At 45.9% G+C, this 24,467-nt stretch overlaps 1 protein-coding gene across 4 annotated transcripts in view; it reads left to right on the plus strand.

Annotated features, from left to right (window-relative positions):
• LOC115167071 (DENN domain-containing protein 5A) overlaps positions 1-24,467 on the plus strand; it is a 60,499-nt gene that overhangs the window by 33,608 nt on the left and 2,424 nt on the right. For 2 of the 4 annotated variants that reach the window (XM_029721126.1, XM_029721127.1), the window contains 19 exons: positions 2,433-2,620; positions 3,949-4,263; positions 5,562-5,777; positions 6,015-6,249; positions 6,960-7,110; positions 7,250-7,343; positions 8,450-8,581; positions 8,864-9,016; positions 9,277-9,364; positions 9,452-9,536; positions 9,746-9,817; positions 18,841-18,969; positions 19,496-19,617; positions 19,857-20,002; positions 20,109-20,227; positions 20,446-20,627; positions 20,953-21,035; positions 21,268-21,391; positions 21,510-21,678. In XM_029721126.1, the coding sequence (XP_029576986.1) occupies positions 2,433-2,620; positions 3,949-4,263; positions 5,562-5,777; positions 6,015-6,249; positions 6,960-7,110; positions 7,250-7,343; positions 8,450-8,581; positions 8,864-9,016; positions 9,277-9,364; positions 9,452-9,536; positions 9,746-9,817; positions 18,841-18,969; positions 19,496-19,617; positions 19,857-20,002; positions 20,109-20,227; positions 20,446-20,627; positions 20,953-21,035; positions 21,268-21,391; positions 21,510-21,678 (2,803 nt within the window). The remainder of the gene's footprint in view (positions 1-2,432; positions 2,621-3,948; positions 4,264-5,561; positions 5,778-6,014; positions 6,250-6,959; positions 7,111-7,249; positions 7,344-8,449; positions 8,582-8,863; positions 9,017-9,276; positions 9,365-9,451; positions 9,537-9,745; positions 9,818-18,840; positions 18,970-19,495; positions 19,618-19,856; positions 20,003-20,108; positions 20,228-20,445; positions 20,628-20,952; positions 21,036-21,267; positions 21,392-21,509; positions 21,679-24,467) is intronic. The other 2 variants (XM_029721129.1, XM_029721130.1) reach the window with 1 other exon arrangement.

Below are 24,467 nucleotides of genomic sequence, written 5' to 3' on the forward strand. Positions count from 1 at the left end.
CTTTTCAGCATTATACAGAATGGCGTATTCCTCCTCCATGGAAGCACACTGGGATTGACTTTGATCAGAGTCAGTGGAGTGCAGCAGGAAGATTGTTTCAGGATTGGGGAGCTGGCGTGTTGATAGGATCCATTACAGAGACAGGGAAAAGGCAAATTGTTTATAAAACGCCAGGGGCTAGAGGAGCAATGCTGTGGTGTTGCTAGGCAACCCTTGCAGGAGGATAAGGAGGAGGACGCAGTCAGTGATGCAGGGTAAAGATGATTGGTTGGAGATGACATCATCCCTTTTTTTCTCCAGAAGGCTCATTGCAGAATGTGTGCTGAGGAGTGTTTTCTAGAGTGTGAACCTGTGAGCTTTCCACTGAGCAGGGACAGGGTGTCGTTAGTTAAAACTGCATAGGCTGAGGCAAGTTATGCCCCATACTAAAAATGAGCTGACTGGAGAGGGTCTGTTCTAAAAATAGAGGCATAATTCATAACTCAGATACATAGGCCCTGGCCTGGCCAGTGTCTTTCCCACATACAGTAAGTACATGAATCCTCTTTGAAACGAGCATCTGCTGCTGTTTTTCCCATCTCTCCAAGTAGATCAATGGAAGCTTGCCATTTCCCCTGCCTGGCCTGCATGTTAGTAGTCCGTATATAGAGCTCTCATTCTGTTAGCAAACCACTCAAATAGGCTCCGATGACCTTATTCGTCTTGGAAAGTCCTTGTGGAAAGCAGCGTAACAGAGGGGAGTACAAGTGGAGGACTACACCAACACTGAAGCTCATTAGATTAGCCCCAGTTGAATATCTGATGAATGACCCTATTAAAGAGTGTGTTTTCTCTTAGACTAGATTAGCTGTTGGCAAGGCCTGTGTGTGTGTGTGTGTTAATGTGGTGTGGTGTGTTTGTGTGTTTGTGTGTGTGCACGCATTTGTGTGTTTGTGTTTGTGTGTGTGTGTGTGTGTGTGTGTGTGTGTGTGTATACTATCATGTGCTTGATTGTGCGTGAGCGCACTTCCTTGCATTTGCATGTGTGTGTGTGTGTGTGTGTCTGTCTGTCTGTCTGTCTGTCTGTCTGTCTGTCTGTCTGTCTGTCTGTTTGTGGTTTTTCTCAGGAAGGTGGTATCATGCTCTGAAAAGGCCTGTTGTTCACCAGGCAAGGTCAGAGCACTAGCAGACAGGCTAGATTAGTATTCCTGTCTCTGAGTCCCTTGCCCAGGGCCTGGGAGAGAGCCTGTTCTGGGGGGAGAGGGCCTGTTCTGAGGGGAGAGAGGAGAGGGGAGAGGGCCTGTTCTGGGGGGAGAGAGGAGAGGGGAGAGGGCCTGTTCTGGGGGGAGAGGGGAGAGGGCCTGTTCTGGGGGGAGAGGGGAGAGGGGAGAGGGCCTGTTCTGGGGGGAGAGAGGAGAGGGGAGAGGGCCTGTTCTGGGGGGAGAGAGGAGAGGGGAGAGGGCCTGTTCTGGGGAGAGAGAGGAGAGGGGAGAGGGCCTGTTCTGGGGGGAGAGAGAGGAGAGGGGAGAGGGCCTGTTCTGGGGGGAGAGAGGAGAGGGGAGAGGGCCTGTTCTGAGGGGAGAGGGGAGAGGGCCTGTTCTGGGGGGAGAGGGGAGAGGGCCTGTTCTGGGGAGAGAGAGGAGAGGGGAGAGGGCCTGTTCTGGGGGGAGAGAGGAGAGGGGAGAGGGCCTGTTTTGGGGAGAGAGAGGAGAGGGAAGGGGGCCTGTTCTAGGGGAAGAGAGAAGAGGGCCTGTTCTGGGGGGAGAGAGGAGAGGGGAGAGGGCCTGTTCTGGGGGGAGAGAGGAGAGGGGAGAGGGCCTGTTCTGAGGGGAGAGAGGAGAGGGGAGAGGGCCTGTTCTGGGGGGAGAGAGGAGAGGGGAGAGGGCCTGTTCTGGGGAGAGAGAGGAGAGGGGAGAGGGCCTGTTCTGGGGGGAGAGAGGAGAGGGGAGAGGGCCTGTTCTGGGGAGAGAGAGGAGAGGGAAGGGGGCCTGTTCTAGGGGAAGAGAGAAGAGGGCCTGTTCTGGGGGGAGAGAGGAGAGGGGAGAGGGCTTGTTCTGGGGGGAGAGAGGAGAGGGGAGAGGGCCTGTTCTGGGGGGAAAGAGGAGAGGGGAGAGGGCCTGTTCTGGGGGGAAAGAGGAGAGGGGAGAGGGCCTGTTCTGGGGGGAGAACAGGGGAGAACATGAGGCCAAATGAAGAACTAGTAGTTATTTTGGCAGTAGAAACGCAAAGACAGAGCTGCTACTGAATATAGACTTGTTGTGACTGAGAGAAGGAATGTAGATAAACATGACTGGATGGAAGTTTACATGGATGCCAAACACTTGATTTGGAGTGGACTGTTTAACCCTGTACATTACAATACATTGCATACTGTAGGTGTCAAAACAATTAGCCTTTGTGACCATATAAAACCAGTCAGTTTGTGACTCTCTCCTCTGTTGTTTGTGTGACAGATTACCAGAGGCTGATGACTGTTGCGGAGAGCATCACAGCCTTAATGTTCCCTTTCCAGTGGCAGCATGTCTATGTGCCCATCCTGCCCGCCTCACTGCTGCACTTCCTGGATGCCCCAGTGCCCTACCTGATGGGCCTGCACTCCAACGGAGAGGGTGACCGCACCAAACTAGAGCTGCCTCAGGAGGTAACCTATACACTCATGCACCTATGCCTGCATGTTTGCACACACTCACGTACGCACAGCTACTCACATACACACACGCACACACACAAATCCAAATAGATTTTTGAGATTTATGCATGTAATTATTTCTCTAGGGTCGTTTACCTTTTTCATTTCTCTCCTTTCTCTCCTCTCCCATCCTCCCTGTTCCTTCTCTCCAAAAGGCATTTTTAATTGGAAACATTCAGCTCTAGCTGAAACCATTTAGTTGGATTCCCTCAGCCCAGCCCTCTTTAAATGCAGCCTGTCAGAGCAATAACAAGTCATTTCTAATCAGATTGCAATGCGTGAATGGTGTTTGTGCTGAGAATACTAACAATGACTTCCCTCTGGACACTCCTGCCAACCCCATCTATAACTGCTGTCTGATACACCCAACAAAGTGACGGCATGAAATTGGCTAATCTGTAGAGAGAATCACAGGGCCTTACAACACAGATTACAAACCATCCCTCGTTCCCTAGCTTTCCAGGCTTGTTTTTGTCCTTCATTTTGATTAACAGTCGTTTTCCCACCAAATTTACACAAAGGAGGTGAATTTTTTATCAATTTACTTTTATGATTGATTAATTACTTAGATAACCCATTCATAAATGCTAAATGTTATCATTAAACATTATTCATGCTTAAAGATTTTTCTTAAATAAAATGGCTTTGTGTTTACTTCTTAATAATGTTCTCAGAGGGTAGAGTGTGTCCTTTGTGAGGACAAACAGCCCTCATTAACCATGTTGTAGCTTACCCATGCTTTTACATTTGATCAAAACACGTTGCTTTGCTACTGTACACAGCAATTCTGCTAAAGGCCCTTCAACATAGAGCCTGGAGGAAGGGTGCTGTGTGTGCAACAAGCTTTTACACATCTGGAGCCGGTCCAATGGAAAGAGCTATGATGAATAAAAAGCCTGAGAATTTGTGAATTGATGACCTAAGTCAATCTCAATATTGCCTTATTCATCCATTTCTATATTTAAATCCTAATACTCTTAAGATGAAAAGCAGCAGATCAACAATGGAGTGCTGATCTTATTCAAAAGAGTAGTTTGTCCCATTCAGAATATCTGTTGATATTATATTACTGTCTTCAGTTAATGTCTTGAAGTCATCCACATCTTTTCTCACTATGCCTCAATTGGTACTTCTCTGCGTTAAGCCACCTAGTGGAGCAAAGTGGTAATGGTTCTGCTATAACAAGAACATAACTATCACTCAGTTTGCTTCTCTCTAGTGTCCTCTGTTTCACTGACATGTTTACAATGACAGCTAAACAAGACCACCTGTCATTCCAGGCCAACTTGTGTTTCGTGGACATCGACAACCACTTCATTGAGCTGCCAGAGGACCTCCCTCTGTTCCCCAACAAGCTAGAGTTCATCCAGGAGATCTCCGAGGTGCTGTTGGCCTTCGGTGTGTCTCCGGAGGGGAACCCGCTCCACAGCCAGGGCCAGGCCAAACACCGGAGCTTCCGCTCCACCGACATGGTTACGGACAGACGCAACGGCAACCTGGCCAGCTCCCCCCTCAACTCCTACCTGCTGAGGGAGAACGAGACCATCGCTAGACTCCAGGCCCTGGTCAAGAGGACTGGGGTCAGCCTGGAGAAGGTGAGAGCAGGGCCATGGTCATCCGTTTGACTGGAACATATTATTCTAGATAGAGCGTCTGCATATACACTGAGTCCTAATGTTTGGTATACTCAGTGTAAATTCATGCAGAATAATACTGCCTGTCTGTCACACTCTTTTGAAAATGACTAAGGGTGGGAAGGCAGTCTATGAGCTGCCCATGTAAGCTGCTGCCGGCTAGCTTCAAGTGTGCTGTGCTCAGCCCTGGTGACGGAGGAAGTCTGCTACATTGCCATCAACAGAAAATTGGCGCCCATACAGAACCTAATTGCCATCTGGTTTGAACACGACACAGAGGGCCGTTGGTAATAGATGGTAATGTTTCAGCAGAATCACATTACAGACCAGTGAATGAATGAATTAGCTTTTAACTACAGAGAGGAGGTCTCTCCAACTCTCCATATCTGTAGGAGCCCATAGTAAGTAGCTTATGGACTAGTAGGGGCTAGCATTAGCTTTCTCTGAAGAGATTGCCTGCTCTGATAGTCTGCTTTTAGCTCCTCATTTTGTGGGTAAGGCTTCAGGTAGGGTCATTGTGGCCATGTCCCACATTAAGGTAACCACCTGATTTAGGATCAGTGGTGTAGAGCGATGAATTAGAGGAGGGCTCAGTGGGTCACATCCCTGCCATCTGATCTGGGCTTCGTAGCCATTAATCATCTTCAAGTCTATGCGGACATGTATAGGCGACTCACTCACTGTGTCCTTTTGTCAGGCTCTTGCATGTTGAGATCTGCAACTGTGTCACACTTTGATTGTAACAGAGGAATGCGTGTGTTTTCAGTTTTTTTTTGTCAATAAATCAAAACGTCTCAGACTTCCTCCCCCATGCCCCTATCAGTGCTCCAGCAGCCTGTGCTAACATGGAGATAAGAAACCCATACCCTCTATGGCAGGAGTAGGCAACTAGATTCAGTCGCGGGCCGATTTTTATCACAGCGGATGATCGGGGGCCGGAACATAATTCAAACAATTTGAACACTGCAAATCGACCACATCTAAGCCCAAAAATGTATTGGATTTGATAATAACAATAATTTCATACCTTGATTACACGATCACATATGTCTATATTTTTAATTCGTGGGAATATTGGTGATTTTACAGTAATTTTCTTACCAACCCACCCCCCGCCGGCCGCCTGTTGTCGACCCCTGCTCTATGGCTTTCTTAACTTCTGTCATCAAACCCCTCTTTTTCTTCCTTTTCATTCTCTCTATTTTTCTGTGCTGTATTTTCCTGACCCGCTGTGTTTCCTCCCCCTCTCCCTCTTCCAGCTGGATGTGAGGGAGGATGCTAGCAGCAACAAGGACCTGAAGGTGCAGTGTGATGAGGAGGAGCTGAAGATGCACCAGCTCAACATCCAGGTGCGAGAGGTCTTCGCCAACCGCTTCACCCAGATGTTCGCAGACTACGAGGTGTTTGTCATCCAGCCCAGCCAGGACAAGGAGTCCTGGTTCAGCAACAGGGACCAGATGCAGAACTTTGACAAGGTGAGATCAGGGACTGGATTCCCTATATAGTCCACTACTTTTGATAAGGGGCCCTAGGGCTATGGTCAAAAGTAGTGCACTACATAGGGAATAGGGTGCCATTTGGGACGCTGTCCCACTCCAGACTCTGAAACATTATTTTGAGTGGAAGTCTTCAATGCTCTTTAAAGCTTTTCATATTAATTGGCCCCCAGGAGTCCTCCCTTCATTTTGTGATGTGATTCTTGTCGATTCCAGGCCTCCTTCCTCTCTGACCAGCCTGAGCCCTACCTGCCCTTCCTGTCCCGCTTCCTGGAGACTCAGATGTTCGCCTCCTTCATCGATAGTAAGATCCTTTGCCATGATGACGAGGACAAGGAACACACGTTGAGGGTGTTTGACTCCCGCGTGGACAAAATCCGCATGCTGAACGTGCGCACGCCCACCCTGCGCACCTCCATGTACCAGACGTGCACCAATATCGACGAGGCGGGTAAGAAAAGAGGAAACCCATTTTCACACGTATACTATTAAGGTCATTGTCTCAGATGGTGCAAGATACTTGTATGTTTTCAAGACACACATGGGAACAGTCAGTAACACCTGGAATAATTCATGACAAAATGGATTTAGCTGTTTAATTTTTTCTTCTAACTATAAATTCTTTCAAATTCCTCTCTGTAATTGTATGATTCATTGCATGCATGTCAGTTATGTACTAACCAATACATTACACAGTTATCTACACAGTTGTAATAGTCAACTACGTATGTAGCTTGCTGTCATTGGTGCTGATGATGTTGAGTGTTGGGTCAGGTTAGGGATGCATAATTCCAATAACTTTGCAAAAATTCCCAGTTTTTCCAGAAATCCAGTTTGGAAGATTCCCGGAATCAGACCGGTATAAGCAGGAAATCATGAATCCTCCAACCAGGATTTCTGGAAAACCTGGCAATTTTGATAAGATTAAAGGAATTTTGCAACCCTAGTTCAGGTGATGATAACTCACAGCATGGAGGTGTGGCGGTGAGGAGTCAGAGATGAGATGTGGTGAATCTATGTGACCCCTCAGTGCTATGACTCATAGGCACTCACAGAGTGGCTTAACAATGACATAAGACTGTTAAATCCTCCATGACGGTTGGTGCTAATGGATCTGCTGTGACAGTACCTCATCCTCCTCCCCTCTCTGTGTTACCCCAGAGAAGGCCATAGAGATGCGGGTGGTTAAGATCGACCACACGGCCCTGCATCCCCACCTGCTGGATATGAAGATTGGCCAGGGTCGCTACGAACACGGCTTCTTCCCTCGGCTGCAGTCGGACGTGCTCTCCACTGGACCCGTCAGCAACAAGTGAGGATCACACCTCTGCAAGAGAGACTGATTTACATACTTTGATTGATAATACTTTAAAAATATGTTTGTTTTGTCTCTATCTTTGCTATTTGGCTTTTGTGTCTTTCTAAGTGAAGTTGTTTTGTTTGTATGTTAGATGGGCGAAGAGGAGTGCTCCAGCACAGTGGAGGAGGAAGGACAGACAGAAACAACACGCTGAACACCTTTACCTGGACAACGACCAGAGAGAGGTGAGAGGACATCAAGCAGCCCTAGAAAAACAGGATTAACATTCCAAAACCATATTCACATGGATTCTGTCTATCTGTTTTTGTGTTATCGTTAGTTTCTTGTCGATTTCTTCCTCACTCTTCTTCATGGCTTGCGGTATCCACTTCTAAATACCTAATGTCTGGAACGATTGAATTAAAGTCTTGTTTGTCCATTTTTCTCTGTTACTCTCCCTCAATTATTTCCTCTTGACCTAACCTCTCTTTCTGTTTCTGTTTCTATCCCTCTGACACCTACTGTCTCCCTCACATCTACCTACTGTATTTCTCTCACACACTCTCTTTGGTCTCTCTCTCTCTCTCTCTCTCTCTCTCTCTCTCTCTCTCTCTCTCTCTCTCTCTCTGTCTCACACACACGCTCCCAGCATGTGGAGTGTCTGTTCCCGGAGCTGCAGCTCCTGCTGTTTCTAGACTACTACTGGCTCTCACAGTCCTTCAGGCCCTGTCTAAAGTCTGTGACTGTGGATGTGGTATGTGTTGGCAGTGGGTGGGGCCTGAGCCTCACACCACGTCCACATGGCCCTTCCCCCCATGTGGTCCTCACTCCCTCCTCCTCCTAGCATCACAGCTTTACCTGATACTCCAGATCACTTTCCAGGGTTTCTTCTCAGGTTTAGGGTTTCACTTTAGGGTGCACTTAACTCCACATTAAGAAAGTCATATTTAGATTGATTTGACAGAATCCCAGAAAACACATGGCACTCACACGCCTCCCAGGATGGATGTTGAGGTCAGAAAGGTAAAAGACAGAAACACATCGTCCATCATGAAATGACCTCAGTACAGGCAGCTCAGCTCATTATACAACTGACTCAGAGCTCCTCCCTCTCCATCCTCTGGAATGATCAATCCCTCATTGTAGTAGTGACCAGAAATCTATCCGCTGTATGCACTGTATACGTTCTGTGGTTGGTTGCCGAGTGGTGTCACTCTCTGTGTTTATGTGATGATGAACATTGAGCCAGATTGATTACTCTCCCTTGGTGTATAGCCTACTCTTAGGCCACTCCACGTGTGTCCTCTCTGACCCTGTCCTGTCTGACCCTGTCCTCTCTGTCTCATTACAGAAATACATCCAGGAGGCCAGGAACCTGGGCACTACCATCCGGCAGCCCAAGCTGTCCAACCTCTCCCCTTCCGTCATCGCTCAGACCAACTGGAAGTTTGTGGAGGGTCTGCTGAAGGAGTGCAGGAATAAGGTACAGTAAATACCAGTCTTCCTACATCTCACTCTTACGCAGACATATTACGATTGCAATAACCATTGCAGTAGACTGTTGCAGTAGACAATCCCATGGATATTGAGATACAACACCTTCAGTGAGTCTCCATTAGTTTCAATGTCACTCAGAAGTATTCTGATGTCAATGACCGTTGCAGTAGACTATTACTTGGATATTGAGATCCAGCACCTGTAGTGTCAACCATCTGGCCTCCAGAGATGGTAATCTCCCTGTACGGTGATGTGTGTGTCGCTCCAGACCAAGCGCATGCTGGTTGAGAAGATGGGCAGGGAGGCGGTGGAGCTGGGTCATGGGGAGGTCAGCATTACAGGCGTGGAGGAGAACACACTTATCGCTTCCCTCTGTGACCTGCTGGAGAGGATCTGGAGCCATGGGCTGCAGGTCAAACAGGTCAGCACACACACACAATCACACACAATCACACACACACACACACACACACACACACACACACACACACACACACACACACACACACACACACACACACACATAATCACACACACACTCACACACACACACACACACACACGCAAATGCAAGGAAGTATTATTTAAAAACAGTATATATACACACTAACACACATGTATGCATTTAGGTGCATTCAATGCGCATACATTCATTCCCGCATCTCCATCTTCATCTGCCAGGGTAAATCTGCCTTGTGGTCCCACCTGCTCCACTATCAGGAGAGCAAAGAGAAGACGGATGCAGCACCGGCCGGTTTGGGTCCCCCAGGTAAGCTACTCGTTGAATCCTGAAATGTGATAAATGGACGGTGATGTAAAGCCATAGCCACATCCCTCTCTCTCCTCCCCACATCAGGTCTCATCCACGACATAGAGAGACGCAAGTCTGACGCTGGCGCTGCCTTGGCCCCTCTCAAGGTATCCCTGATCAGGGATATGAGGTGAGTCTCCTCATCCATTCACCAGATCTACCACAGTATCACAGTATCAGTGTCCTCAGATGCTCTGCCTACCGTATATACACTATTTGTCAAGTATCCTCGTGAATATAAATTTCAAGTCATATGGTCTTGAAATGATGGATGGTTGTAAGGGGAATGTTGCAAGTGATACTATACTATTCTGCATGTGTTGATTATCCCTTCTGTAGTGGCAGAAGCGGTTCAAATGTATGCCTTCGTACCTCTACGTACTTCTTTGAAAATGACAATTTCGAATCAAGGTGAGATAATGATTGATTGCATTCTGAGGTATGATCAATGATTTCAAAGTGTTTTCACTGCCATCTTGTGGCCCACTGACGAAAAACACTTTCAGTCAAGACAGAATATTATCAATGATTCAAGACCATATGTAGTGGAAAAATACTGACCTCAGCCTCATAGCCATGCATCTCAAGCTTTGCAGCAGGCATAAACACTTGATTACCAGCTATGATTTAAAAAAATATATAATATATGTATATATACACTGTACAGTGTATACTGAAAGCTTAGCATTCCATCTTTGTGTTCTATTTGATCAGACTTGACCTACAGTCCTCATGGTCTTCATGTCTGGTCCCTCATGTCTGGTCCAAATGCTATACCAACATGTAAATCTTGGTGGGGCAAACTCCCCCAAATGTATTTAGATGCATGCCAGCAAAACCACTACACAACACAACACTGAACAATACATGAATTACGCTATAAAACGGTAACAAACGGTGCCCACAAACTGTTAGGGCCAACATAAAGCTGTCCCAACAGCAGAGCTTTCTTTTCAGCACCATGAAGTGAATCCTTACCACTGCTACACCTGGCTATCAGCGGAGCCTTGTCTGGCAGCAACACAGTTCATTCAGCCGCATTTACTGCCTTTAAAAACACCATAGCTGATAAGGCTGACTTTCTTAAACAAATGTGGTTTTACTGACAATTGAGATGTACAAACTATGGCATAAGGTGACGACGAGCGGATAAGAGGCAATCTGTAATTTCGATTAAGACATTAATGAGTGAGCTAGGACGGATGTAGTCAATATGGCTATTTGTTCTGCACTTTTGAAATGTACAGCGACAGAATTTAGAACATGGGCTGTTCTTACAGTATTCTCCCTGTACACCAAGTCAGAACCGTAGGATAAATAAAGGGGGCCTATAAGCAGACAATGAAAGCTCTTACAATATTCAATGATTATATTTCTCTTAAACAGGCTATAGGCTACATGTGCACCACCAAGTCAGAACAGTAGGCTAAGTTATGAGGTGGAAAGTGACCAAATTATTAGGGTGAGGCACATGGGCTACTAACAGTATACTAAACAACATACACTTAGTCTTACTTTCTTAGCTACAGTATACATATCTCCTGGCATATTACATCATTTATGCAGCAGCATACAATACATTTTTGGACCTTGTTGTGCTGTGCTCACTTGATGACAAAATTTTGTCATCAAACTTTGTCATCAAAGTCTGTCATTCTCTGGATTTATGGTGCTTTCAAGACAACTGGGAATTCGGAAAAAAACTAGGTTGAATCATGACATCAGTGATCTTCAGGTCGGAGCTCTAAAAAGAAGCCAGAGTTCCCGACTTGGAATTCCAAGTTGGATAACCATTCAAAACGTATTTTCCCAGTCGGAGCTTGTTTTTTTTCTTCAGATTTCCCAGTCCCAAGTCTGAGATTTTCCAGTTCCGAGTTTCCAGTTGTTTTGAACGTGGCAGAAATCATGCTGGATTGACAGCATGAATGTTAATCCTTTTAAGCTTGGAAAAGAAACCCTTAAACCCATACTTGTACCACACACCCACTCCATTGAATAGCAGGCTAGTGATTGATTTGCAACGCTTGCAGTTAGCCAATGATTCCTTCCAAACCACTCATTGTTGAACTTGCGATTTCCAACTTGTCGTGTAATGTTTATGTCCAATGGCCGATGAGCACCAATACATTTAATCTATAATGTCTCTTCATATGACAAGGATTGAAATGGATTTGCCAGTAGATTGTCGATGCGGGTCATGACTGCTTGTCTAACTTCCTAGCTAAGATTTTGAAAGTATGATGTTGACATGATCAGTCCAATCAAAGCTACGGTAGATATAACGTGATTTGAAGTATTTTTATCTGTGGCCAATGACCTTGAGCCTTCTTGGATGGGCAATATAACTCTCTAGCAGCACCCAAGGGACTTGCATTTTCAAGCTTTCCCCGTAGATTTTGCGGCAATGTAGTGTCCCAATGAGTGACAGAACACTGAGCCAATCACGGCGCAACTAGAGAAGATTACCAACCCAATGCTCCGTATTTTCTGCTGGCTGCCCCACCACCAGCACAGAAAGCAGAGTTATGCTGAAACACCTGCATTTTGGAGTTGCCTTACTCAAGAAAACAAAAAAGAGACCATGTTTGTATGCGGCTTTATTAACTCAATGATTTTGTTTTTTACATTGTTGCAAACTGATATGTGACACGTATTAATGCCAATATAACATGCAAATCAGACAACAACAACAACAAAATATATACAGTTGAAGTCGGAAGTTTACATACACTTAGGTTGGAGTCATTAAAACTCGTTTTTCAACCACTTCACAAATTTCTTGTTAACAAACTATAGTTTTGGCAAGTCGGTTAGGACATCTACTTTGTGCATGACACAAGTAATTTTTCCAACAATTGTTTACAGACAGATTATTTCACTTATAATTCACGGTATCACAATTCCAGTGGGTCAGAAGTTTACATACAGTTGACTGTGCCTTTAAACAGCTTGGAAAATTCCAGAAAAGGATGTAATGGCTTTAGAAGCTTCTGATAGGCTAATTGACATCATTTGATTCAATTGGAGGTGTACCTGTGGATGTATTTCAAGGCCTACCTTTAAACTCAGTGCCTCTTTGCTTGACATCATGGGAAAATCAAAAGAAATCAGCCAAGACCTCAGAAAATTTTTTTAGACCTCCACAAGTCTGGTTTATCCTTGGGAGCAATTTCCACACGCCTGAAGGTATCACGTTCATCTGTACAAACAATAGTACGCAAGTATAATCACCATGGGACCACACAGCTGTCATACCGCTCAGGAAGGAGACTCGTTCTGTCTCCTAGAAATGAACATACTTTGGTCCGAAAAGTGCAAATCAATCCCAGAACAACAGCAAAGGACCTTGTGAAGATGCTGGAGGAAACGGGTACAAAAGTATCTATATCCACAGTAAAACGAGTCCTATATCGACATAACCTGAAAGGCTGCTCAGCAAGGAAGAAGCCACTGCTCCAAAACCGCCATTAAAAAGCCAGACTTTGGTTTGCAACTGCACATGGGGACAAAGATCATACTTTTTGGAAAAATGCCCTTTGTTCTGATGAAAAAAAATAGAACTGTTTGGCCATAATGACCATTGTTATGTTTGGAGAAAAAGGGGGAGGCTTGCAAGATGAAGAACACCATCCAAACCGTGAAGCACGGGGGTGGCAGCATCATGTTGTGGGGGTGCTTTGCTGCAGGAGGGACTGGTGCACTTCAAAAATAGATGGCATCATGAGGGAGGAAAAATATGTGGATATGTTGAAGCAACATCTCAAGACATCAGTCTGGAAGTTAAAGCTTGGTCGCAAATGGGTCTTCCAAATGGACAATGACCCCATGCATACTTCCAAAATTGTGGAAAATGGCTTAAGGACAACAAAGTCAAGGTATTGGAGTGGCCATCACAAAGCCCTGACCTCATCCTGTAGAAAATGTGTGGGCAGAACTGAAAAAGCGTGTGCGAGGAAGGAGGCCTACAAATCTGACTCAGTTACACCAGCTCTGTCAGGAGGAATGGGCCACAATTCACCCAACTTATTGTGAGAAGCTTGTGGAAGGCTACCTGAAACATTTGACCCAAGTAAAACAATTTAAAGGCAATGCTACCAAAAACTAATCGAGTGTATGAAAACTTCCGACCCACTGGGAATGTGATGAAATAAGTAAAAGCTGAAATAAATCATTATCTCTACTATTATTCTGACATTTCACATTCTTAAAATAAAGTAGGGATCCTGACTGACCTAAGACAGGGAATTTGTACTAGGATTAAATGTCAGGAATTGTGAAAAACTGAGTTTAAATGTATTTGGTTAAGGTGTATGTAAACTTCCGACTTCAACTGTATATACAGTACCAGTCAAACGTTTGGACACACCTACTCATTCAAGGGTTTTCTTTATTTTTCCAATTTTTTCCATTGTAGAATAATAGTGAAGACAAAACTATGAAATACACATATGGAATCATGTAGTAACCAAAAAAAGTGTTAAACAAATCAAAATATATTTTACATTTTAGATTCGTCAACGTAGCCACCCTTTGCCTTGATGACAGCGTCTATTTTTTACCATCTATTTTGTGAAATGCACCTGCAACAAAGCACCCCCATAACATAATGCTGCCACCCCCGTGTTTCACGGTTGGGATGGGGTTCTTCGGTTTGCAAGCCTCCCCCTTTTTTCTCCAAACATAACGATGGTCATTATGGCCAAACAGTTCTATTTTTGTTTCATCAGACCAGAGGACATTTTTCCAAAAAGTATGATCTTTGTCCCCATGTGCAGTTGCAAACCGAAGTCTGTTTTTTGATGGCGGTTTTGGAGCAGGGGCTTCTTCCTTGCTGAGCGGCCTTTCAGGTTATGTCGATATAGGACTTGTTTTCCTGTGGATATAGATACTTTTGTACCTGTTTCTTCCAGCATCTTCACATGGTCCTTTGCTATTGTTCTGGGATTGATTTGCACTTTTCGCACCAAAGTATGTTCATCTCTAGGAGACAGAACGCGTCTCTTTCCTGAGTGGTATGACGGCTGAGTTTTCTCATGGTGTTTATACTTGCGTACTATTGTTTGTACAGATGAACGGGGTACCTTCAGGCATTTAGAAATTGCTCCCAAGGATGAACCAGACTTGTGGAGGTCTACAATTTTTTTTCTGAAGTCTTGGCTGATTTCTTTCGATTTTCCCATGATGTCAAGCAAAGAGGCACTGAGTTTGAAGGTAGGCCTTGAAATACATCCACAGGTACACCTTTAATTGACTAAAATTATGTCACTTAGCCTATCAGAAGCTTCTAAAGCCATTACATCATTTTCTGAAATTTTCCAAGCTGTTTAAAGGCACAGTCAACTTAGTGTATGTAAACTTCTGACCCACTGGAATTGTGATACCGTGAATTATAAGTGAAATACTCTGTCTGTAAACAATTGTTGGACAAATTACTTGTGTCATTGTCACGCCCTGACCATAGAGAGCCCTTGGTTTTCTATGGTATAGTAGGTCAGGGCGTGACTAGGGGGTGTTCTAGGTTAATTATTTTTATGTTGGTGTGCTTGGTATGGTTCCCAATCAGAGCCAGCTGTTTAGTCTCTGATTGGGGATCATATTTAGGCAGCCATTTGTGTAGTTGCCTTTGAGCACTCCAGAACGTCACGTTTCCTTTGTTCTTTATTGTGTTTTTTGTGCGGTTCTCTTCAAATAAAATGTTGAACCGATTTCACGTTGCGCTTTGGTCTGAATGTTCTTACGACGATCGTGACAGAAGATCCCACCAAAACAGGACCAAGCAGCATGCCCAGGAGGAGAAGGTATCCTGGGCTTGGGAGGAGACCAAGGAGGAGAAGACATCCTGGACTTGGGAGGAAATCTTGGCAGGACACGAAAGCCTGCCGTGGAAGCAGACTCAAGGAGAGAAGGGAGGACAGCGACGAGGCCGGGGTTCGCGGCCACAAGGAAAGCCCAAAGGACAGCCCCCCCAAAAATGTTTGGGGGGGCACACAGGGTGGTCGGCGGAGCCGGGGAGTGATCCAGTGACAACCTGGGAGGAGATAGAGAGGTGGTCGGTTGACCCAAGGAGAATACCAGAGCCCGCCTGGGAGTCAATGGAACAGTGCGAGTGGGGATACCGGAGAATGGAGTTGGCTAGGAGTATGCGGCAACGCAGACGTTTGGAGGAGCGTGTCACCAGTCCGGTGCAACTTGTGCCGGTCCCACGCATCAGGCCTCCAGTGCGCCTCCCCAGTCCGGTACGTCCTGTGTCCCCTCCTCGCACTCGCCCTGAAGTGCGTATCCCCGGTCCGGTGCGTCCTGTGCCAGCTCCCCGCACTCGCCGTGCGAAGTGTGTCATCGTTCCGGTACAATTTGTGCCAGCTCTACGCACCAAGTCTCCAGTACGCCTTCACAGCCCAGTACGTCCTGTGCCAGCTCCTCGCACTCACCGTGCGACGTGTGTCATCGTTCCGGTACAACCTGTGCCGGCTATATGCACCAGGTCTCCAGTGCGCCTCCACAGCCCAGTACGTCCTGTGCCAGCTCCTCGCATTCGCCCTGAAGTGCGTGTCACCAGTCCGGTGCAACCTGTGCCGGCCATACGCATCAGGCCTCCAGTGCGCCTCCCCAGTCCGGTACGTCCTGTGCCTGCTCCTCGCACTCGCCCTGAAGAGCGTGTCACCAGTCCGTTGCAACCTGTGCCGGTCCCACGCATCAGGCCTCCGGTGCGCCTCCCCATTCCGGTACGTCCTGTGCCTGCTCCCCGCACTCGCCCTGAAGTGCGTGTGACCAGTCCGGTGCCACCTGTACCGGCTCCACGCACTAGGCCTCCAGTGCGCATTCACAGTCCGGAACTTCCGGCGACGGTTCACAGTCCAGAGCTTCCGGTGACGTTTCCCAGTCCAGAGCCTCTGGCGACGTTTCCCAGTCCAGAGCCTTCGGCGACGGTTCACAGTCCGGAGCCTCCGGCGACGGCCCACAGTCCGTAACCTCCTGCGACGGCCCACAGTCCGTAACCTCCTGCGACGGCCCACAGTCCGGAACCTCCTGCGACGGCCCACAGTCCGGAACCTCCTGCGACGGCCCACAGTCCGGAGCCTCCTGCTACGGCCCACAGTCCGGAGCCTTCTGCGACGGTCCACAGGCAGGAGCCCTCCTCTGCGCCGATGCCCAGTCCAGGCACGGTGTCCAGTCCAGCTCCATGGCGGGAGCCTTCCTTTGCGCCGGTGCCCAGTCCAGGCACGGCGTCCAGTCCCGCTCCAAGGCCGGAGCCTTCCTCTGCGCCGGTGCCCAGTCCAGGGACGGCGTCCAACCCAGCTCCATGCCTGGATCCCTCCTTTGCGTCGATGGCCAGGCGCAGCGTTCAGCCCGGCGCCGTGGCCGGATCCGGGGTCTGGGCGGGGGCTACGACCTGCACCGGAGCCGCCACCGACACTAATCACCCCCCCTACCCTCACCAGTTGATTTCAGGTTTTGTGGCCGGAGTCCGAACCTTTGGGGGGGGGGTACTGTCACGCCCTGACCATAGAGAGACCTTGGTTCTCTATGGTATAGTAGGTCAGGGCGTGACTGGGGGTGTTCTAGGTTTATTATTTCTATGTTGGTGTGTTTGGTATGGTTTCCAATCAGAGGCAGCTGTTTAGCGTTGTCTCTGATTGGGGATCATATTTAGGCAGCCATTTCCCCACTGTGTTTTGTGGGATCTTGTTTTGTTTTTGTGTAGTTGCCTTTGAGCACTCCAGAACGTCACGTTTCCTTTGTTCTTTATTGTATTTTGTGTGGTTCTCTTCAAATAAAATGTCGAACCGATTTCACGCTGCGCTTTGGTCTGAATGTTCTTACGACGATCGTGACAGTCATGCACAAAGTAGATGTCCTAACCGACTTGCCAAAACTATAGTTTGTTAACAAGAGATTTGTGGAGTGGTTGAAAAACGAGTTTTAATGACTCCAACCTAATTGCATGTAAACTTCTGACTTCAACTGTATATATTTGTTATTTTTTATTTGTTTTATTTAGCTAAACAGGTGGGGCTCAAAACAGTGGGTCTCTGTTCTGAAACACTACCAGACTAGTTCATTTAGCAGACACTTTTATCCACACTAGTTCATTTAGTAGACACTTTTATCCACACTAGTTCATTTAAAATACACTTTTATCTACACTAGTTCATTTAGCAGACACTGTTACCCACAGTAATGCTCAGCCAGGCTGAGAGGAATCCTGAAGTAGGCTATAGTTTATGGGATGCATTGTGTGTTAAGGCAGTCAGACCACTGTCATGTCTACGGTGCACCACAGCCAGTGGTGTTGAGTCATGCAGGACGTCATTCCTGGTGTGGTGTGAAGGAGGTGGTAAAGAGAGCTGGGCCGATCTGTGTGACAGCATGTTACTTCCAGCCTGATTCCCCTGCAGACCCCCTGCAGACCAAGCCAGGGAGAGGGGGGTCTGGCTCAGGGCAATACCAGGCAGCTGTTTATTTCTTATTTAGGCAAGTCAGTTAAGAACAAATTCTTATTTACAATGACGGCCTACCCATGGCTGTGCTGTAGTCTTGTAGAAGTCTACTCTGATCACACATCTGCACAGACAAACGTCATGTCTTCTTTCCAAGGATCCAGAATTTTCCATTGGTGCTTTTTCATTTGTGCGTTGTCACATTGATATACAAGCACATTTTAATTGATAAATATTTATATTTGGGTATCTTTACTTTAAATGGACAATAAAGGTTGACCAGGTTGCTTCATTCTACATATCAACATTTCATATTTACCTTGCTGTGCTCTTTATTATTTGACATTTTTCTCATTTCTATTCTACAGGAGGTGGATTCCTGTAGTTAGTCTGCAGATAACCATTGTTTTTCTTACAATATCATTCGTGCAATAACAATCTGCATTGTGAATGTTGATATTTTGCCATGGGGAACAGAGGCGAGTGGAGGAAATTGGATTCATTTGTGAGAGTGAGGGGAGGGGGGGCGAAGGAGGGATGAGAGAGGAGGAGGGGTGCATGGGGAGCACTTATAGTGCAGACTTACTGGCAGAGGTGGAGTGGAAGGGAATGTGTCTGGACACGGAGGGCATGATAGTGGCTGGGAGCGATGACAGGAGGCTGGCTTAAACACCAGGGAGTCTGGGGCTGGCCAAGGCTTCTTCCTGGCTGGGCTGGCTACCCCCTCTCAGCCCTGCATGCTCTGGAATCTAGAACCGTGGTGAAAACAACATACAGCAGAGGTCTATCACCTTGTTCAGAGGGACTGTCACTGCTCTTGCATCTTATCATATATTAGGTTTGTGGTTTTGTGCTCACCTTGGCCAAAGGATGCAAAACATGCTACAACATTATAGACCATCTCTGAAAGGATGACTGTTTGTATATGTGTGTAAATGTGCATTTGTGTGTGTTTTTCTCCTCTGACCTCTGTGCTGTGTACTATATCCTCCGTAGACACATCCAGAACATTGGGGAGATCAAGACAGACGTGGGCAAGGCCAGGGCCTGGGTGAGGCTCTCCATGGAGAAGAAACTGCTGTCCAGGCACCTCAAAAAGCTTCTGTCTGACCATGAACTTACAAAGTGAGCAAAACAACAAGGACCTAGTATACAACTGGCAAATCAAGCTAAACACAAAATGCGTGATTTATGTAAGAGCCTCTGCTTCAGTAATTGGGATAATACCCCAATCCCTTTAAGTCAGTCTCCTCATAAATCCTCACTAATTTATATTGGAATGTCCCACTCAGTCTCATACACATGAATCAACCTGATGTCTGAAAACTATGCATGTATAATATATGAGCTCTTTTGACAGATCCAAACGTCATAGTACAATCACCTATTAAACATTTACAATGTTTTTTATAATTGATGAGATGGTGGTGAAGTGGGTCACGTTCAGGCTGATTCATTATGGAGGTATTGCATTGTGACCGTTCCATTACCATTCTCCAGTTGTTTATCAAGGAAAACACATTCATCAGCTATTGATTCAGCCTTTTCGGCTCCAGACTGTTATTGTTCAGTCTATAATCATTACATCATATGAAATGCTAAACTGATTTTTTGGGTGATTTTTTGGTTGTTGCTTTTGTTTCTTTTGCAGGAAACTATACAAGCGTTATGCTTTTCTGCGCTGTGACGATGAGAAAGAGCAGTTCCTGTACCACCTCCTCTCCTTCAACGCTGTGGACTACTTCTGTTTCACCAATGTCTTCACCACCATCAGTGAGGGCCAGCAAATACCATACAACCTGGCCACGACACTGAACACTATGTAACCAGAAGCTGGGTAGACTTAATTAGATTAGAGTAATAGATGAATTAGACTTATTTCCTGGCTAAGCCGTTTTCCTGGATTTGAGATGCTTACTGAGAAATATATTGAAGACAGAGGTAGCACTTCTTGTGACCATACTGTACTTGACTGAGTGATTGCAGGTTTCCCTCTCTTCTCTGTCCCACAGTGATCCCATACCATGTGCTGGTGATTCCCAGTAAGAAACTAGGAGGCTCCATGTTCACAGCCAACCCCTGGGTGTGTGTGTCTGGGGAGCTGGCTGAGACCGGGGTGCTCCAGGTCCCCAAGCACACTCAGGAGATCACCTTTGAGGTTGGTGCTCCCCTCAAGATTGAATATTCTTGGTATTTTGATAATAATATCACTATATATTCACCTTAACATGACCTTTGCTCTTTGCCTTCTCTCTCTGTCACAGTGCCAGAACCTGGGCAAGCTGACTACAGTGCAGATGGGCCATGATAACTCAGGTCTTTATGCCAAGTGGCTTGTGGAGTATGTTATGGTCCGGAATGAGATCACAGGTCATGCTTACAAGTGAGTGAAATATTTGGTAGCAGCTGCCTTATGCTGGAGATTTCAGTGGCATCTACTCACAAGAAAGACCCTGTTGAAGCTTTGGCTAACTGTTATATTGCTATATTATATTTTGTGTGTGTGTGTGTGTGTGTGTGTGTGTGTGTGTGTGTGTGTGTGTGTGTGTGTGTGTGTGTGTGTGTGTGTGTGTGTGTGTGTGTGTGTGTGTGTGTGTGTAGGTTCCCGTGTGGCCGGTGGCTGGGGAAGGGGGTGGACGATGGCAGTCTGGAGAGGGTCCTGGTGGGAGAGCTAGTGACACCGAACTCAGAGAATGAGGACAGAATGTGTCGCACACCCCCTATGCAGCAGTCCCCTGGAATGATGAGGAGGTTCGTCACCATCTCACCAAACAGCAAACCAAGTGAGTGACCATTCAAATACACTGCATCAATAATAACCAATAATCTTCACCAAGGGACTACACACACAGCCCCACATGTTGCTCTCCCATCCGTCTGCAGTTCTTTCACCGTGGTGTGTTTTAGGGACCACCCTCTCTGGCCGACATCGGACTGAAAAAAAATCTGCATGATTCTACATGTAGAATCAGTTTGCAAATTACGGCCGGCACTCTGTTAAGAGGTCCCAAGTACTCTCGGCTGGCAAAAGCTACCGGTGTGTCACTTTTGAGGGTCTTGTGTCTGCTGGAATGGACTGATTTTGTCTGACTCTTTCCCATCATCCAGAGTTGAACACTAGTCAGATCCAAGAAGGAGTGGGAGAGGCCATCAATGGGATAGTGAAGCACTTCCACAAGCCAGAGAAGGAGGTGAGAGACACAACCCCCCACCACATTGTCTATTATTCATCACAGTGAAGGAGACAGTGGGTCCTCTGTCTGTACACTGTCTGTACACTGCATGCAACACTGATCATAGTTTCACTCACATGTGTTCTGAATGAACAGTTTCATATGGCCACAACTAATGTGTTGGACCAGGGTACTTTGAAAAGAGACAACATCAGTTACTCCTTTTCTTTCCCTGTCTGTTTTTCTATAGAGGGGCAGTCTGACCCTTCTGCTGTGTGGGGAGTATGGTCTAGTCTGGGCTTTAGAGCAGGTGTTCCAGCATGGCTTCAAATCCCCACGCCTCTTTAAGAATGTTTTCATCTGGGATTTCTTAGGTAAAGCCTCCAAAACACGACCATTACACCTGAATATACAGAATACAGTATCATCCGGCCGTGCTAATGGATGAGGTTGCTCTTATCAATGTCTTTTTTCTGTGATTTCTCCTTATAGAAAAGTCACAAGTGTACTTTGAGAGTGCTGAGCAGAGGGAGGTGACTCCAGATGAGAACTGGCAAACCAGAGTACGCCACTTCTGCCGCTTCATGCGGGCCATCAACAGCACATCTAGGAACATAGGCAAGGATGGGAAGTTCCAGATGCTGGTGTGTCTGGGTGCCAGGTAATATCTCCTCTGTAGCCTCACAAACACACACAGAACAACAGCTATCATCAGGAACATTTGAATGGGAATTCATTGTATAGCACTAAATGTCCTAGTCAAAAGGGCAAATTAGATTTCTTGAGTCGTTTTACAAGACTTCTTCAATTCAACTGAAAGAGAGGTGTTTTCATTAACTCTCTAATAGCAGCTAGGGTTGCAAAGGGTCGGAAACTTTCCGGTAAATTTCCGTCATTTTTCAGGACATTTTCCATGGGAAGTTAAGCCCGGGAATTTGAGGAATTTAGCTTAAATTCATCAAAAAAGTTAGCTTATAACAGTGAACCTGTTCTAGGTTAGCAATTCTAGGTCTTGGGGCATATTTTGGTTAAACTATCCCCAATTCAATGGAATTGCAACCCTCTGCATGCACAGTGCATTCTTCCATCACATGTGCAGTGCACTCTTCCATCACATGTACAGCTGATTCTCAAGATCTTGCACACTAATGAGATGCTATTGAGCCCACACTACTACACTTCCTTATCTGAGCCAAGGACTACATGTTTTTTGGTAAGTTTTGATTACAATACTGGGTGGGATGAATATATTTTATATGACATCCATGATTTGTTGTTAACTAGTAAATAGTAGCCTACAGCAAAGTGTGTTTAAATCATTTCTAACTTGTTAACAATTTCTGCAAGTTAGTTTTTGCTACCATGTGGTTTTTAGCTTGCTTGAGCCTGCTAACTGAAGAGTGTTAATTCACCTGTTTCCATACATGTTTCATTTTAAAACATGTATCTTACAAAAGAGTTGTTTAATCTAACTGCTTAACTATTTATCTGTACATGGAATTGTATTCTGGGTTTTTTTACAAAAAAAAATCTAATCTTTACAGGAAAATGCCACTGATGTGTGGAGACATTTCACTGCAGCAAATGTAGAAGGAAAGGCTGTGTACATGTGCAAATACTGTGCCAAATCAAATGTGAAGAATGCAACAAAGATGCAGAATCATCTGGCCAAGTGCATAAAGTTCCCTCAGCACTCACAACAAGCAACCTCTGACAAAAGTCCCTCCACTTCTATTCGAGGTGAAAATGATGAATCAGACACCTTATCGAAAGCAACAGTTCATGGTCCTCCTGGAATCAGAAGTTTTTTTGACTCAATGGAGGAACATGGTCAGAGAAATGCCAAGGAAATGGTTAGGTATGTGAAGGGTCATCAAGTTATAGCAGCAATCTACCTCACCAATCAAAGTGAGAAGAGTAAGAGCACAACATTGAAGCTGCCCAGCAACACCCATTTGGGTGGTGTTGTCATCATGTTTGACAGTCTCCTGGAGGGGAAGGAGTCTCTCCAAGAAATGGCCATATCACAGTCTGCCCATATGGACAGCCCCATCAAGAGGATCCTACTGGATGATGTATTTTGGGAGAGAGTGGTAAGCAGCCTGAAACTCCTGAAATCTATAGCTGTAGCCATTGCACGGATTGAGGGAGACAATGCCATCCTGTCTGATGTTCAGACTCTGCTTGCAGATGTAACAGAAGAAATCCGTACTGCCCTGCCCATTTCACTGTTGCTCCAAGCAGAGGAAACTGCAGTTCTGAAATACATCAAAAAGCGTGAAGACTTCTGCCTGAAGCCCATACACACTGCAGCATACATGTTGGACCCCAAGTATCCTGGCAAGAGCATCCTGTCTGGTGCAGAGATCAACAAGGCTTATGGTGTCATCACTACCATGTCTCGCCACCTTGGCCTGGATGAGGGCAAGGTTCTTGGCAGTCTGGTGAAGTACACTTCCAAGCAAGGACTTTGGGATGGAGATGCAATATGGCAGTAGTGCCAACATATCTCATCAGCCACCTGGTGGAAGGAAATTTGTGGATCTGAGGCTCTTTCCCCTGTTGCCTCCATCATCCTCCAAATCCCACCAACATCAGCCGCCTCAGAGCGCAACTGGTCCTTGTTTGGGAACACACACACCAAAGCCCGCAACAGACTGACCAATACAAGGGCTGAAAATTGGTTGGTCATCCGGGCAAATCTTTGGCTTTTTGATCCTGACAACGAGCCATCCTCAACAAGGTAAAAAAGTGACAGTGAAGATGAGGCCTCGGAGCCTGATGTTCAAGAAGTGGAAATTGAGGAGGTCCTGGGAGAAGACATAGAAGCCTGAGAGGCAGACAACCAAAGCTTTCGTTTCTAGACTATAATTTTACAGATGTATGTTGAAAATGTTTTTGGGAGATGAGATGGATCATTGGGGATCATTCAATATTCCCTTTCTTTTGTTGTTCAGTGAAATCATCCCATGTGAAGAGTCAACTCATTTAATTGAAGTTAAATTTGTAACTAAATTGTTTTTTTTATTTCTATTGGAAGGATTTAATCATTTGCAATTATGTCTACTTATGATAAGGTAAAAGGTTTATGTTTCTGTCTCCATTTGATATGGTAAATATATCCAATGCAAAAAACATCTACATTTAAATGGTATTATTATTAATTTGCATATATTCCCGTTAATTCCAACGGAAAGTTTCCACCTCTGAATATTCCCTAAAATGTGCAACCCTAATAGCAGCACAGCATTTATCACTGTGATAACAGAGTGGGTGGCTTTGTCCTCTTTTGTAGTGCTAGAGTGATCCCTCCGCGCCTCCTGCTTCAGTTATTCTCCCTCACACTGTGTGTCTGCCTATCCTGTTGGGCATTGTATGAGTGTGTGTGTATTTGTGGAGGTTGTATACATAGAAATACAATTATATTTTTATGGTTGTATAGTTAAGCAA

This window comes from Salmo trutta, chromosome 29 (genome assembly GCF_901001165.1).
Source record: "Salmo trutta chromosome 29, fSalTru1.1, whole genome shotgun sequence".
Classification (NCBI taxonomy): domain Eukaryota; kingdom Metazoa; phylum Chordata; class Actinopteri; order Salmoniformes; family Salmonidae; genus Salmo; species Salmo trutta.